At 44.1% G+C, this 16,256-nt stretch overlaps 1 protein-coding gene across 1 annotated transcript in view; it reads right to left on the reverse strand.

Moving 5' to 3' along the window:
• pde1a (phosphodiesterase 1A, calmodulin-dependent) overlaps nt 1–10,413 on the reverse strand; it is an 851,988-nt gene extending 841,575 nt beyond the window's left edge. Inside the window, exon 1 of the mRNA XM_072477634.1 lies at nt 10,244–10,413. Within this exon, the coding sequence (XP_072333735.1) occupies nt 10,244–10,313 (70 nt within the window). The 5' untranslated portion in view covers nt 10,314–10,413. The remainder of the gene's footprint in view (nt 1–10,243) is intronic.
• Nucleotides 10,414–16,256: the final 5,843 nt, after the last annotated feature.

Raw genomic sequence — 16,256 nt, forward strand, 5'->3', positions numbered from 1 at the left:
CACTGCGTGGATCCGGAAGCCAGGGCGATTTTCTGGGTCGCGGGTAGGATGGGGAGGGAGCAGTGCCTTACAGTATTTGGGTGTATGACGCTGTCCGTGCTCCCGGAGTCAAAATGGCAGGCCGCCTCGAGCCCGTTGATCCGGACGGTCATAGTAGACTTTGCGAGGTGGTGCAGCCGGGACTGGTTCAGTGTGACGAAGGTGAGTGTCGGAAGACGGTCGGCGGACCTGTCGGTGGTAGAGACGGCCAGCATACGGTCGGGCAAGCTGGGTTCCCGGGAGGCAGCTAGGGGGTCCCAAGATGGCGACCTCATGAATCGTACGTGGCGGGCGAGGTGCAAGATGGCGGTCACGTGGGTCGCACCTGGCGGGCAAGGTGCAAGATGGCATCCAAGATGGCGGCCCCCGTGGGTCGCACATGTCAGCTGAGATTAAAGATGGCGGCACCCATCAGTCGCACATGGCGGGTGGTGTGGCAGCTGGGGGTGGCCCCGACCGGCAGCAGACAGCGCTGCTGGGCCTAGAAGATTTAGGGTGGGGTTGCCTGGCAGGCTTTCGCAAAGTGGCCCTTCTTCCCACAGCTGGTACAAGTAGCGTTCCGTGCCGGGCAGCGTTGTCGGGGGTGAGTACCCTGGCAGCAGAAGTAGCACTTCAGGCCTCCGGCGTTGGCGGGCCGCTGCGCGACGCAGGCTTGCGTCGCGCCCGGGTTGGTTGATGGCTGCGCCCACGAGGCCCACGAGGGTGCCGCGTGGACGGAGGTGTAGGCCCCCATGTTCTGGGAGGCCACCTCCAGTGAGTTGGAGAGCTGGACTGTCTCTGCGAGGCCGAGTGTCCCCACTTCTAATAAACGCTGGCAGATATAGTTCGAGTGCATGCCCGCAACACAGGTGTCCCTGATCAGCAGCTCCGCACGCTGGGTAGCCGATATCGCCCGGCATTCACAGTTTCGACAGAGGATGCGCAAGGCGCACAGGAATTCTGCGAGTGATTCCCCAGGGCGTTGGCGGCTCGTGGCGAGGAGGTGCCTAGCATATACCTGGTTGACGGATTTCACATAATGTCCTTTTAACAGCGTTATTGCCTCCGCGTACGAGGGGCGTCCCTGATGAGGTTAAAGACTCTTGGGCTCACCCGTGCATGGAGGACCGGCTTCTTCTGGAGGTCCATGAAGTCTTCGTTGAAAGATGCGAGGTCGGCCTCGAAGCAGCTTAGCCAGTCTTCAAAAGTCTCTGTAGCGTCAGCTGCTTGTGGGTCCAGGTGCAAGCGATCAGGCTTGAGTGAGGAGTTCATGTTGAGTGAAAAGTCCATCTTTTGAAGTTTAGTGTATTACATTGATACACCATCAATAATAGACGCCGAGTGATTAACGAAACTGAGGCTTTAATACACCAAACAGCAAGCCTCCTGCCTATCGACCCGAACTGGGTCTGAAGGCGGAGACCTGCCACTTTTATACAGAAGCCCCGAGGGGAGGAGCCACAGGTGGAGCCAGCCTGGACAAGCCCAGGCATGTACAACACAGCACAGTGAATATAATACAATGAAAACAATAACGTGGTTTACCACATCAACTTTCAACTGACTGGTGGAAATGTTGCAAATTGAAATGAGACTAGAACAATCTAATTAAAGATGCAAGGCTACATTCCAAGGTTAAAGTGAAGAAGCAAACAAGACATCCTCTGGGGAGTGTGAAGAGGAACATTTTTATAACGCAAAGATCCATCAGAACTTGTCGCTGTCTAAGGAAGAGACATTACAATGCAAAGTGCTGGATATTGAAATAATGGCTGCCACAGATGACCAACCCAAAATCCCTTAAAAATACACAATGGGTGAAATATAGCAAGCCAGGCTGCAGGCACTGCAGGGAGATTACCAGAAAGCTTTGAGCAGAGAAAACAAGTTGAGAGCTGCTCTATTCCTTTCTCTCTTTTGAAATAAGTTTCGGAAGATAACAAGAAATCTACCAGTGAACTGAAATTTCATAATAATTGTAACATCTCCTACATCTGACCGCTTCCATGAAACCAGTTAATCCAAATCAAACACAACATTTAAAACATACTCCTCAAAGACAATCAAGGGACTTAACCATACATTCTTTTGACCTTTTCTTTATTAAAGGACAATAACTTCCTTTATTTCTGATATCTGTGTGTATGAACCATCACTGTTTTATTATCTTTTTCCTTGGACTCTTTCTTTTACTCGAGAAAACGTTGTTTGATTAGCTCCTTATTGCTTAAATAAGCAAATATTTTTAGATTCAAAAATGGCATCGCTTTGTGAAAAAGAAACTTAAACATTTGTTGGGACCAACAAAGGTTGAATAGAGAGGAGCCGATTCACCCCTTGTCACCTGGTCATAAGTGTAATGATATGTACAATCTAAGGAGTGTAAAGGGTTAACAAGATGATGTTCAAGTATCTCAACACTAGATGGCATCACTGAGTAGTCTTATAAAAGGCTGCATCTCTAAGCATCCTGGGAGAAGATTAAGGAGAAGGATAGTGAGAGGTTGAGATAGAGTGTTAGTTGTATTAGAAAGACATTATAGATTACTGTAGCATAGATTTAATACTGTTGTTTTATTAGCTATTGCTTAGTAGAGTGTGCAAACCATTTCAAGTAGAGTAAATAAACTAACTTTGTTTTAAATACATAGCTGGATGTTCTTTGTCAACACTATGACTTTTAGCTATCTTGGAGAACTATACAAGAAACATCACAATAAGATTATATATATATTAATCCGTGTCTTAAAATAAATAGAACCTACTTGTAGTTTACCAATCCTGTATGTGTGATTGGTGTGTTTGCACATAGAAACCAGAACGCAACAGAGAGTAGGAAAGATTTAGGAAGTCTATGGCCTTGACAGCAGAAGATGTGAACAAAATGGTGGGACAAAGGAAATAGAGGATACATAATAAAACCAAAAAGGACTATATAATAGGCAGCGCGGTGGCACAGTGGTTAGCACTGTTGCCTCAAAGCATCAAGGACCCAGGTTCACCTCTGACCTCGGGTGACTATCTGTGTGGAGTTTGCACGTTCTCCCGGTGTCTGCGTGGGTTTCATCTAGGTGCTCTAGTTTCCTCCCACAGTCCAAAGATGTGCAGGTTAGGTGGATTGGCCATGCTAAATTGTCCCTTCGAGTCCAAAAAGGGTAGATGGCATTACTGGGTTACGGGGATAGGGTGAGGTACTGGACCTAGGTAGGGTGTTCTTTCAGAGGAAAGGTGTAGACTCGATGGGCCGAATGTCACCCTTCTGCACTTCAGTGATTTTATGATTCTATGACTGATGGGACAAATATTGGAGCCAATGAATTATAGTGGAAATTTGAGAAACAACAAAATTTTGATGAAATCTCCTCTGTTTCCAAGGCAGAAACTCTACCACTTGATTCTAAAAACTTAGTTAATCTTAAAATACATTATTACAAGAACAAAATGCCTTTGCATTATTGTATATGATTGTATCAAAATAATGTGGGACTGTTCTCTAACCACAATTGCAAAAGCAAAGCCTAGTTTTCTTCTCAATTTTTTCCCCTCCATTCTTGAAGGTGTTAGCTTTTAGAACATGGGGTGGAATTTTCCGGCCCTTTTGCCAGTGGGATTTTCCGGTCCCGTCGAATTCAATGGACTTTTGGACGCCTCGCTCCTGCCATGTTGAGGCTGTAGAGTCCCATAGTTCCGTACTATCAGATAGTACCGCAAAGTGACTACTTGAGCTTGAGGAAATCAACATCAAAACCTGTTCCCACCCAGTGGCTAATATTTTCCCTCACTCGTCCAAGAAAACAAAACCCAATAGTTGCACCTCCTATCAACCCTTCAACTCGAGTTTAATTAACTCAGCAAACTGCAAGGATTGAACGTGAAAGGTTTTTTTTAAAGCTAACTAAATCACATGGTGCATTTACACATTGAGCAATAAGGAGGAGGCAGGCCAGGCAATACAATACCTCTTCAAAGGATCACCTTTAGGCCAGAACCAAATTGACTATTTAATCCAAGCAAAGCTGGCAATTAATTAAATTCAAATCCTATAGTTTTAAGAGAAAGGAGCAAATAGGAAACAAAATCCCCAAATAGTACAACTTAACAGGCACACAGCTGGAGGCAAATCTTCATGCTGTCGTTATACTACTGTTTATTACCTGTTAAAACATAAAGATGTAATGATCTAAAGCCTCCAATGAAACAACACAGTCAATTATGTTCAGAATATGTAACAAGGAATTAGAAATGCAATGGCCAATTTTAAGCAGTGAGAGGTAGGAGGGAGTTGAGCATGATATTGACTCTCTGCCTCTTTTGAATAAAACAGGGTAGTTTCCTGCCCAAAACTGGAATAGTGTCATGGCTGGTGGGTGGGAGAAAAAGTTGAGCTGCACCGGGGCCCGGGGTGAACATTAACGGCCCTCAGCAGAAAGTTAACAAAAATGTAACGTGTTGGTAGCCATAAAAGTGTAGAGCAAGAGCGAAGGCCAGTTCTGGAAAGACCCTGGGACTCCTTGGCAGGGCCCAGTCACTTTGGCTTCTTCTAACCATGATGATTCCACAAAAAAGTTACATTTTTAAATTTACTTTGGCCACAATGCTTCCACCATGGGTCAGCTGTCGTCGCTGGCCCTACGTGGGCCTTGCAGGTTAAAATGCCATTGACGTGCTGGTGATGCTATTGGTTTTTCTTGCCATTCCAAACTGTCTTCCCATCTGCCAGGACCAGGCAGCTATCTTATACCTTTTCCCAAATAAGAAAAGATGGTAGGGTGACTGGAATGTACTGGAAAACATGCATTGCACCACCATTATTTTAACTTCTTGGCTGCACCTTTCCCATCAGGTGAAAGATATGAAAATCCACCCATACATATGAAATGTTACATTGCAGAAAATTTTACAGTTTGAGATCATTTGCTACTTAAACAAATGCAGGTTTTACATCATATTGTAAACAGAATTCTGCTAACTGAGATGGGAATGGCATTTCGGCTATAAGGGTTAATTTTCTAGGTAGAGTGCCCCAGGAGTACCTCAACATGAGGTGCAGTCAACTACAAATATATACAGGAACTGATAATCCTTGGTCTCTGCTCCTCATTGAATTGCCAGTAAGCTTCCTGTCACCATGTGGGAAAACCTGTGTGCCATTGAACCTGAAGGATATGCAGGTATTCAAATTAATTAGCTTTCCTTTGTTTTTGTCATGAGAATTTCCTGCAACCTAATTATCTGTTTCACTGCTAGTCATAGGATGTGTGTGAGCTAAATTAGTTTTGAGTACCTGTGAGGCTTTAATCAGTAAAATATGAGCTACAGGAATTTAACGTAATAAGACTATTATGTTTGTGCCAGGTTATTGCTTAGATGACTGACTTATTGGAAAACAATACAGTAATGATTCACTGTACTTCACAATACTTTAAAGCATCTCAAGCATCTCAGAACCTACAGGATTTCCAACACACATGTTCACAACTGACAGCACAGATCCTTTCTGGAACTTTATCAGTTTTGTGTCAGTACTTTACTCACTAGTTCCACCCTGAGCTCCACACATGGGGTGGCAACGGTACAGTGGCATTGTCGCTGGACTAGTCCCAGGGTAAAGCTCTGGAGACCTGGCAGATGGTGGAATTTAAATTCAATAAAAACAGCTGGAGTTAAAAGTCTAATTATGAAACTATTGTTTGTCATAAAAAAAACATCTGGTTCCCTAATGTCCTTCAGGAAAGTAAATCTGCCATTCTTATCTGGTCTGGCCTACGTGTGACTCCAGACCCACGGCAATGTGGTTGACTCTTAAATGCTCTCTGAAATGGGCTCGCAAGTTGTAGTCAAATGTTACAAAGAAAACACCAAGAAATGAAACAGGAAAGACCATCCAGCATCGACCGAGGCACCAGAAATGATAACGGCAGAATGAGTCCCTTCGACCTCCTTACTAACATCTGGGGACTTGTGACAGAATTGGGAAAGCTGTCTCGCAGACTAGTCAAGTAGCAGCCAGACAAAGTCGTAGTCACAGAATCATACCTGGAGGTTGCCACAGTGTAAAGGAGGGCCTGCATTCGAGTACTAAAGGCATTCATGACAGAATCCAAAGCTGCCATTCACTCAAAGGACCTCAACATGCTTTCAATACGGTGCATGATCACCTCATATGCAGGATGTGGACTCCTCTCTGCTCACAAGCATGGTGCAGAAGCAGCACGGTATATCACCCAATGACTCCACAAGTCTACTGTGCTCTGAAAGCATTTTAATCTTTTGAATGCAGGACCAGAGATTTGGGCCCATTGCCTGAAGGAGGTTGCTGAGGGAGGCGTTTCCTGCCTTCAATGGCCAGCCTCCTCCTTTTCTTCCTCCTTCGCTTTTTCTTCCTGCTGTCCAGTGTTCAGCAGCTCTATCTCAATTGTTCCCTCATACTCTATCATTCAGATATCGTTGACAGTTTCTAAAGTGGCACACATTTATTACCTCCTCTTTCATGCACTAAAAGAGTCACATTGGACATGAAACATTAACTTTCTTTCTCTCTCCATAAATGCTGCCAGTCCTGCTGAGTTTTTCCAGGACTTGCTGTTTTTATTTCAGATCTCCAGCATCTGCAGCATTTTGCTTTTACCCATGCATTAGTTCCTTGAAGATAACAAGTGAATTAATCCTTGTTATGCATGATATCCTACACTTGATGAATCACCATCTTTAAAAAGAAGCAATCTTGATGAGCTCGTTACACCTAGCAACAATCGGTAGTTTTAACGAAGCTCACAAATATATTAAGTGGGTCTAAAAGTGGGTCTGTTTCGTCAGCAGCTTCTGAAGTCATTATATTTCTTTCCACGTTGCTCTTATCTCCGTTGCACAGAGCTCCTTCTATTGATGGCCTCATTCTTTTCTTGCTATTCCCTTCATGCCTCAGTCTTCAAAACCTTGCTGTTATACCAGGGAAACAGGGGCATTCCTTCTTTAGTACCTGCAACAAGTAGTCAAAGGTTTGCCAATGGAAACAAGTGTCTGCATGACCAGTCCTCTATTGGCATTGTATCAAGGGGAAGAATTTTAACAGCAAAGGGGAGGATGGTTTGGACGCAAATAGTTGGGGGGGTGGGAGTGTTGAAACTTGAAAACTGACATCGGGTAAGGATCCCACCCATGTCCGGGCTTAATCGGTGTGGGTGCCAGGAACCCCCATGTAACTGTCAGGTAAGTAATTTTAAAAATTCAAAGAGGCAGTTAACTTGGGATTTAACCCAGCATTCTGACTTTGACAATTACTGCTTGGGTTTTCTGAGCTGTGTAAAGCTCTCCAGTCAATCAGACAAGGGCACTGCTGACAGGCTGGGGAACCTTCAACCAATGAAACCAAATAGCTGCAGCCCCTGCCTAGATGAGAGGATGATGGTCATAGCACCTGTGCTGTGCGTGTGCTCTTACTGATTTGGCAGCTTTAGAAGTCAATTCACCTGCTTTGCACGTCACTCATCTTGATCTGCAGTTCCCCGCTGTCAGCCATCTCCACAGCATGGGAACAGGACATGTAGCACTATCTCCCACTTGTGAATAGGGAAACAACACCCGCAGCACCAACTTTCTTCTCCTTGTGACCCAGAGGCGAGAGTGCTGCTGAGAATAACTTTGAGAAAAAGATACTGGGTGGAAATTTCCACTCTGTGCCTAGAGCGCTGCCTGAGGCAAGAAAACCAACGTCGACAGCCAGGTTTTCTCTCCAGATCATCCAGCATTCTGCGCAGAAACAAATCTGTAGGCTTGCCTACACTGAAAAATGAAAAAAAAAAAGAAATGTCTTTCTGTCATGCTGACGGCGTGGGGCCCAAAAAAAACAGCAGCCGGGTATCCCGAGATTGGTACTCCTTTTTAAAGGGTGCCTGATCTATCGAAAGCAAGGAACACCCCTCCATGGACAAAGGGACCCCCTCCCCACAGCCAATAAGGAAAACGCTCTCCAGAGGGCTCCCTTGCACTGTCCCCAGCACCGTTGCACTGCCCCCCTAGCACTGCAACTTGGAACCCTAGCACTACCCAGCACTGCCCGTGGCACCCTGAAACTGCTCTGTCACCATGGCACTTCCCCTGGCACTGCACTTGTCACATTTACACAGCATCCTGGCACTGCCCACTGGCAAAATCTACTGAAATTAGGTTTTTGACCTTCCTCAGTGGGAACCTTGTTACGTCACCGGTGTGGGGTAGGGAGAATCAGAAAACTTGATGTTGCCGGTGACATTCTCGTTTTCTGAGTCTCACATGCACTAGAGAAACCAATGGGAATAAAAATCGAGGGATGTAACACAAGCTGCAGGTTCGCCAAGGTACATTTTATACTGTTGCGCAAAGTAAAAAATGTTGTGACTCCCAGTTCTGTAACTTTGTCATTAAGTTAAACTATTAAAACTGACCTGAAACATGATATTATTCAATTAAATTGTTTTAAAACCATCGTGTAAAACTAGACATTGTGAAATTTAAAAGGGTTAGAAAGCTCATTATTTTAAGAAAAGAGCTTCAGATTGTTATAAAAGTGGGGGAAACCATAGTTTTGATTTCCATTTGTTTTGATGTATTGGTATGTAAAATCAAAACATGAAGCATCTTGGATGCAAAAACAAATGTGTGGCACAAGCAACTAACCGCATCATACTTTTTGGCAATTCTAATGTCTCCCTAATTTACGTCATGCTATTGTTAACAATTTGACATCTACGAAAGCACCTGATTTATGTCTCTCAGCAACTGATGTCTTCGAAATACTTTTTTGTACATTTCCATCACATATTGAATTCAGGTGGAGACAGGACAATGCAACTATCTTAGTGTTTATTTTTGCAAAACACAATAAAGCCTTTGAAAAATTGGATATGTAATTTTGCATTTATGCAACCAGGATATCACCAGAGGGTCTTCAGTTGCAAACTAATGCATGAAGTAAATTATGATGAAGGTGAACTGTTAATTTGCCAATATGATGAAGTCCAAATGAAACACATATCCGATTGAGGTTCACATTCCAAAGTGTCTCCCACTTGGTAGAATCTTTGATGGAAACCCAACAGTCGATACAGAACCTCGGTTGAAGGTCAAATTGTAAGACCCTAATAGATAATCAATTCTGAAGTGTTGCATGTGCTTGGTTTGAAATATTTAATCAGTAAATTTGCAAACTGGTTTCTCAACTTGAAGTTTTCGAAATTCAAATCCAAGCATTGCAAAAAATAGTTCAGCATTTTTTAAGAAACAAGTTTTGTACAAGTCACTATTCCACAACAACTGCAGGATGAATAAAACCATGGTTAATACAGTCATTGCCTCAGCGGTCTTGATTTTCTATTTAGATTGCACAATGAAGAACATTGTTAATGCATAAGCTATAAGCAACGTAAGATAACAGTATGATAATGTGTGAAAATTACTTGTATGACATGAGGTACAGGTGCAACTGCATCGCATGCCCAACTATTTACTGAGAAACTGACTAGCTTATTTAAATAATTTTAACTACTCACCCATAGGAGAATCCTCTCCTAAGTTAAAACTAACTATACATAAGTACAAACATAGTTAAATTTCTAATGAAATGATTTTACACGTATAACTGATAATACGTTGCAATTAACAATGTTTTTTTAAATTTTCCAATTAAGGGGGCAATTTAGTGTGGCCAATCCACCGACCCTGCACACCTTTGGGTTGAGGGGGTGAAACCCTCGCAAACACGGGGAGAATATGCAAACCTCACACGGACAGTGACCTGGGGCCGGGATTGAACCCGGGTCCTCGGTGCCGTGAGGCAGCAGTGCTAACCACTGTGCCACCGTGCCACCCAGAATTAACAATGATAAAGGAAATATTGCTTCATAAGTACAGTTAAACAACATTCTTATTCAGAGTTTTAACTAGATATTTTCAGATCAATTAATTTGACAGGAATTCTGTTCCAAATGAATCATTACTGCAATATTTTTTATTTCGAAAAAAATTATGGTTTCCATTTTCCCTTTACTTTTAAGAAATTTAGCCCAAAATCAATGTATAAAGCTGAACTTTATGGAACAATATGTTTATTGCACTCATAATTACTGTATATTTGCTCTGTAACACTCCATCTGAAAGGTATTAGCACAATGATCAATTGAAATATTGAAGGAAAGGTTTAAAAATATTAAATTGCAAAATAGGTTAATGTAAAAAAGATTTTCCTTACCTAATGTGTGATTTGTTTTTTTAATGCTGAATGTGGGATCCTGATCTTTAGTAAATCCACTCTTCTTCATCCCAGTGTTTGGAATATTTCTGTGCAATCCAACTGATCTTGGTTTAATCTCACTAGCATGCACAGTACGCACACTGATGCACTGAAAATCAGCTTTTAAACCTAACCACACTCCTCCTGGCTAGAATGCTTCACCATTGAGTGAATTCAGTACTTAACATAACAGGATGTGCATCTCATAGCTCATCAACCAATTAAAATGTGTCTGCCTTTGCCTCTCCATAATGCTCTCAGAATGTGTGATGATTTTCGTGGAATTTATCGGGTTCATTTGTCAGTGCTACAAGTTGAAATATAACCACTGGTATTTCACTTTCATGTTTTAAATGGAGTGTTTGCAGAAGTTAAAATGCCTCATGTTTTTATCATTGTTCTTCCAGTGAATTACGTGCCAATGAAAAGAGAGAGGGTTGACAGCCTTGATTTCTGCAGAATTTGTTTTATTGAATCCATTTCATGAAATCCACTGTGCAATTCATTGCAACTTCTGCTGAGCAATTCTCTGCAAAATTCCAACATTAAATATAAAGCCCAAAGGATGTTCCAACTTGCTTGGACAAAAACCGTAAGTAGGCAGCCCTATTGAAGATTACAGATTTATTGCACAAAGTCCTGCATGCAAAGCAAAGCAACCTATATTGCTCTTTGGAAAGTCTTTCATTGTGTTCAACCCTGTATGTATTTCACAAACCTTTCTCAATATACTAGGCACATTATATGGTCAATCAGTATTTAAACAGCAGAGTTCCTGTTCAGCAAAGCAATGTACATAACATTTGCCTACCATACTACAGTTGGATTCATGTGGGGCTTAAAAGTTGTTTTGCTTTAAAGTACTAATCTCAAAATGATTTCACTATTCTTTGAATTCAATTAATATTCCAATTTTCACCAGAACACTACAATTTACTTTACTGCCTCCCGAGTCCCTTACAAAAGGTCCTGAATGGGAAATCCCAAGCACACCCACTTGGCTGACCTGATGTGTCACCCCTGCTCGGTATATTTGATGGGCCCACATGTTTAAAACCCAACAGCAGCTAGTGGGATTGTAAAAGATTGTTGCCTGATGCACGATGAATTACACAAAGACGAGAGTTAGATGCAATCGATGCTTTATTACACTGAGATGTGTGGCCTCCTACAGCAGCTGGCGAAATGGCTGCTGTACGAGGAGCACACATATTTAAAAAGAACGACCAGCACTCAGGAGTTGATGATGAAGCAATCTATTAAAGGAGGTCTAATGAAGATAACAGAATTAAATGGGCAGGAAATAGAGAAACATATGATATCGCGAATAAAAATATTGACATGTCCGTTGTCAGAGGTCATAATGCATAGTGCAATTATCAAATATTGTGTTGGCATGTGTAAATTCCATTATAATTTGATAACCTAAGTATGGCACTGTAATAATTTTACCTCACCCCCACTTCTGCTGAAATAGATCCTGATTTGACTCGGAGTAATAAAAAGAACATCATCTATTTCTTCCTTGTATAAATTAGCTAGCTGTTGGTAGTTTTGTAATGTGCAGAACTTTAGGGATGTTCAATATGTAGCTGAACGTCATAATCAGTAATTACAGCACTAGAAGTGTGGGGGCTCGAGCCAAACATTGGAGACTTCCAGTAGTTAACAAAGGGGTTTATTTATGAAAGGCAAAGGCAGTTAAGTAACAGGCACAGAACACCATACAACAGGGGCTGGATTCTCCGGTCGGGATTCTCCGTTGTGCCGGCAGCCCGGGGATTTCCCGACGGCGTGGGGCTGCCCACAATGGGAAACCTTGTTGGCCAGCTGGCGAGACGGAGAATCCCGGGGGCATGCCGCACCAGAAATCTGGTGCAGCGGGACGCAGAATCCCGCCCCAGGTCTAACACTTCAGTGAAGGACAGGGACTATTGGTGCCATCCATTCTGAAAACTGAAGCAGCACGGTAGCATTGTGGATAGCACAATTGCTTCACAGCTCCAGGGTCCAAGGTTCGATTCCGGCTTGGGTCACTGTCTGTGCGGAGTCTGCACATCCTCCCAGTGTATGCGTGGGTTTCCTCCGGGTGCTCCGGTTTCCTCCCACAGTCCAAAGATGTGCAGGTTAGGTGGATTAGCCATGATAAATTGCCCTTAGTGTCCGAATATGCCCTTAGTGTTGGGTGGGGTTACTGGGTTATGGGGATAGGGTGGAGGTGTTGACCTTGGGTCGGGTGCTCTTTCCAAGAGCCGGTGCAGACTCGATGGGCTGAATGGCCTCCTTCTGCACTGTAAATTCTATGATAATACCCATCTTTCCAATCTCTTTGGCTCTTCCTCAACCTTCTGATACAGTGCGTATGGCACTGGGATAGCTCAGAAGAACTTGGGTGTGCAATCTGGATTAACATAGATTTTGGCTTTAACATCCTTAATCCGGCCCAATTCCTTGTGGAAGATATCTTCCTACCTCCTCAGGACATCTTGGAGAACGCCATTGAACATTTTGAAGATTTCCAGCCAATTGAGCCTAATAGTCTGTCACCAGTCTCTTCCCATCAAACTGGGTCTATGCCCTTCCACGACAACCAAAGGTAGATTGTCCTCCTGCCCTTTGTAGGCCACTGGTGTATTGACAGTTCCAAGGGGTTTACCCTTAAAACAGTTTCAATCGGTGCCATCATATTCAGTTGAACTGCAGTCAACCAATACATTGTACAGTCTTCTTCAGAGCTCTTCTTCACTAAAGCACTGTGGATTGTAGCTGCTGTAGTTTTTTTTTTTGCATTGGCACACTTTGCCTCACACAGCAATGTGCCTGGATGTGCCCCCCTTCAGTTGCATCGGAAGCACATGAATATCTGAACATGACAGGTCTCTTGGAGGTGGTCCCAAAACAATGATAGCAGTCCACCTCTGACTTGGGTTGACACCCTGACTTTTTCCCATACATTTGACTCTGGCCCGGTAGTGAGGACCATGTCTGGTTCTTCACTGTAACAGTTAATCCTGCCATGGACCGCACGGCCAAACCGCCTTTTACTCAGTTATCCTCCACTTCAGCCACTCTTTGGAACTGAATGGTGCCTTTTTTGGAGCGCTCAGTAGCCTGGTCCCCCTCGATCGCTTTTTCCAACGTAATAGTGGTCTCCGCCAGAAGCTTCTTCTGGATATTAAGGATATGCATTCCACATCCCAGCGGATCACGCAACATATCACCGCGGTCCTGAACTCAGTGTGCAGCAAGCTGGTGAGGTCTGGCTATGAGGGCTGAGACAGACTCTTCAGGGTCCCTCACTGCAGAGTTAAACTTAGAATATTGAAGGATAACCGAGGGTTGAAATGTTCTTGGACCAATTTCACTATCTGGTCAAAGTTCTTCGAATTGGGTGCCTCCAGGGAAGCGAGTTTCCTCATTAAATTTAAAGTTTGGGGCCCGCAAACTGTCAGAAATATCATCTTCTGCTTCTCCTCACCTGTGATCCTGTTCACGGTAAAACAAAGCGGAGCCGTTCAATGTACTGGCTCCAATTCTCAACCCCTTGGCCAAATGGGTCTAGTTTCCCAATGATAGGCATTTCTACTCACGGTTTGCATGATTCCAACTCTTGTTGGATCTTCTCTACTTTATTTTTTTTTCATGCATTTTATTGCAAACATGTGCAAAAACAATAACATATACAACAACACACTTCACAACCTCACAATCTAGTTTGTACAATTTTTACCCTTTATACCCCCTACCCTCCACCCCACCCCCCCCCAATCGCCCGTGATGAACAGTTCCTCAAACATTATCATGAACAGCCCCCACCATGTTTCGAAGCCCTCCTTTGAACCCCTCAACTCAAATTTGATCTTTTCCAACTGAAGAAAGTCATACAGGCCCCCAGCCAGGCCGCAGCCCCGGCGGCTTTTCTGACCTCCATTTGAGCAAGATCCTTCACCGGGCAATTAGAGAAGTGAAGGCCACAACATCGGCCCCCTTCCCCTCCATCAGCTCTGGCATTTCTGATTTTAAACACTGCTTCCCAGTACCTCTCCAACTTTTCATAACCCCAGAACATGTGCGCATGATTCGCCGGCCCTCGCCCGCACTTCCGCACTCGTTGGCCACCTCTCATCCTCACCCGAGTCATATTGCCCCGTAATTGGAACAAAATAATTGGACACTTTAAATTTTTTTTAAAAGTAAATGATGAAATGTAACCCCCAGACATTGCACGTTACAATTCTTACCGGGGGCTCACGCCTCCACTCCCCTTTACTGTCCGCCATCGCCCCCATCTGGCTCCGCCTCCTCCAGTACCACCCTAAATCGGGCCCACCCAAGATGGCCCCCTTTCCATCCATGACCACACTCAGTCGCCAACTCTGCCGTGTCACAATCCCCCTCCTCTTTCCTCCCCCCCCCCCCCCCCTCCTAACTGGCCACCTCTCACAGCCTCCCCCCCCCCACCTCACATCCGTTCACCAGCATTGCCTGCAGCTCCCATTCAAAGGCCCCCCTACACACTCCTCCAACCCCCCCCCCCCCGGTAGATAAAAGAAACAACCAATTGGATCCTGGCCCTGGGTCACTGTCCATGTGGAGTTTGCACATTCTCCCCGTGTTTGCGTGGGTTTCACCCCCACAACCCCACAATATGCAGGTTCAGTGGATTGGCTTGCTAAATTGCCCCTTAATTAGAAAAAAAAATAATTGGCTACTCTAATTTAAAAAAAAAAACAACCAAAGTCACAACCCACCCCTTCCAAAAGAAAAAACCACGAGGGAGGGAGCGGGAGGCAGGGGCACACCCCATACAAACCTATAACTTCCCAGCACACAATAACATCAACAAACAAAATAAACAATCGCCCACCCTCCGGCAACATACAACCATAACCTCCAACCTTTACAGATGCAACCCCTTCATCTGACACCAACTCTCAGTTCTCCCCCAGTTTATGGTTCCTTACAAAGTCCATTGGCCTCTTCTGGCATTTCAAAATAGTACTCCCGGCCTTCAAAAATGACCCACAGTTTCGCTGGATACAGCACACAAAACCATTTCTGCCATCAGTGCAACACTGCCTCGGCCATGTTGAATCCTGCACGCCACTTCGCCAGCTCCGCACCAATATACTGTAATATATTTGGATATGATTCCCCTCCCATTCGCAATCTCGCTTCTCCCTGGCCCAACTTACGATCCTCTCCTCCACAAATTTTGTGGAGCCCAGTCCACCTCTGAGGCCTTGTCCAGGAATCACTGATCCACTAGCCTGGCCTGTTGTGTTGGGCGCTCTGGATCCGTGGAACACATACAGGCCACCAACACTTAAAATAGTGCAACACTATTTTATTCAGTCAGAAACTGTTTAACATACTTTCACTGTGGGTTAACACGATATTAGATTGAACTAAAGACCTATGCCTTGTCCTAACCAGTCGATGCACTCAGCACATGGTGAATATCTGTGCTGCAGGCTGTGAGCTCTGTCCTACTAGGAAGCTGCAGCTCGAATGAGCGGGAACTCTGATGCCCTCTGTCTTTATAGTGAGTGTGCTCTACCTGGTGATTGGCTGCGGTGTTGTGTGTGTTGATTGGTCCCACTGTGTGTCCATCAGTGTGTGTGTGTCTGCACCATGATTTACTGCTGTATATTATGACATCCCGCCTTTTATAAAAGAATGTACATGTGTGGCAATAAATAGTGTATGGTGAGAATGTCCCTAACTACGTGTGGGGTGCGAAAGACATATTTACAGGACTATGTACATGAGAACTAATCTATTTACATGGGAAGGTGCCTGGTGCAGAGAAGCAGTATGCAACAAGAATAACGAGATGAACACTATATACAAACCAGGTAAACGATCAAACAAAGGAACAAAACAATTCAGAAAGTCTATAAGTCCGCAAAGTTCATAAAGTCTCTGAGGTGGGCGACGAATTCTGGCTGACCACCTCAAGGGTGGGTCG

This window comes from Scyliorhinus torazame, chromosome 2 (assembly GCF_047496885.1).
Source record: "Scyliorhinus torazame isolate Kashiwa2021f chromosome 2, sScyTor2.1, whole genome shotgun sequence".
Lineage (NCBI taxonomy): Eukaryota > Metazoa > Chordata > Chondrichthyes > Carcharhiniformes > Scyliorhinidae > Scyliorhinus > Scyliorhinus torazame.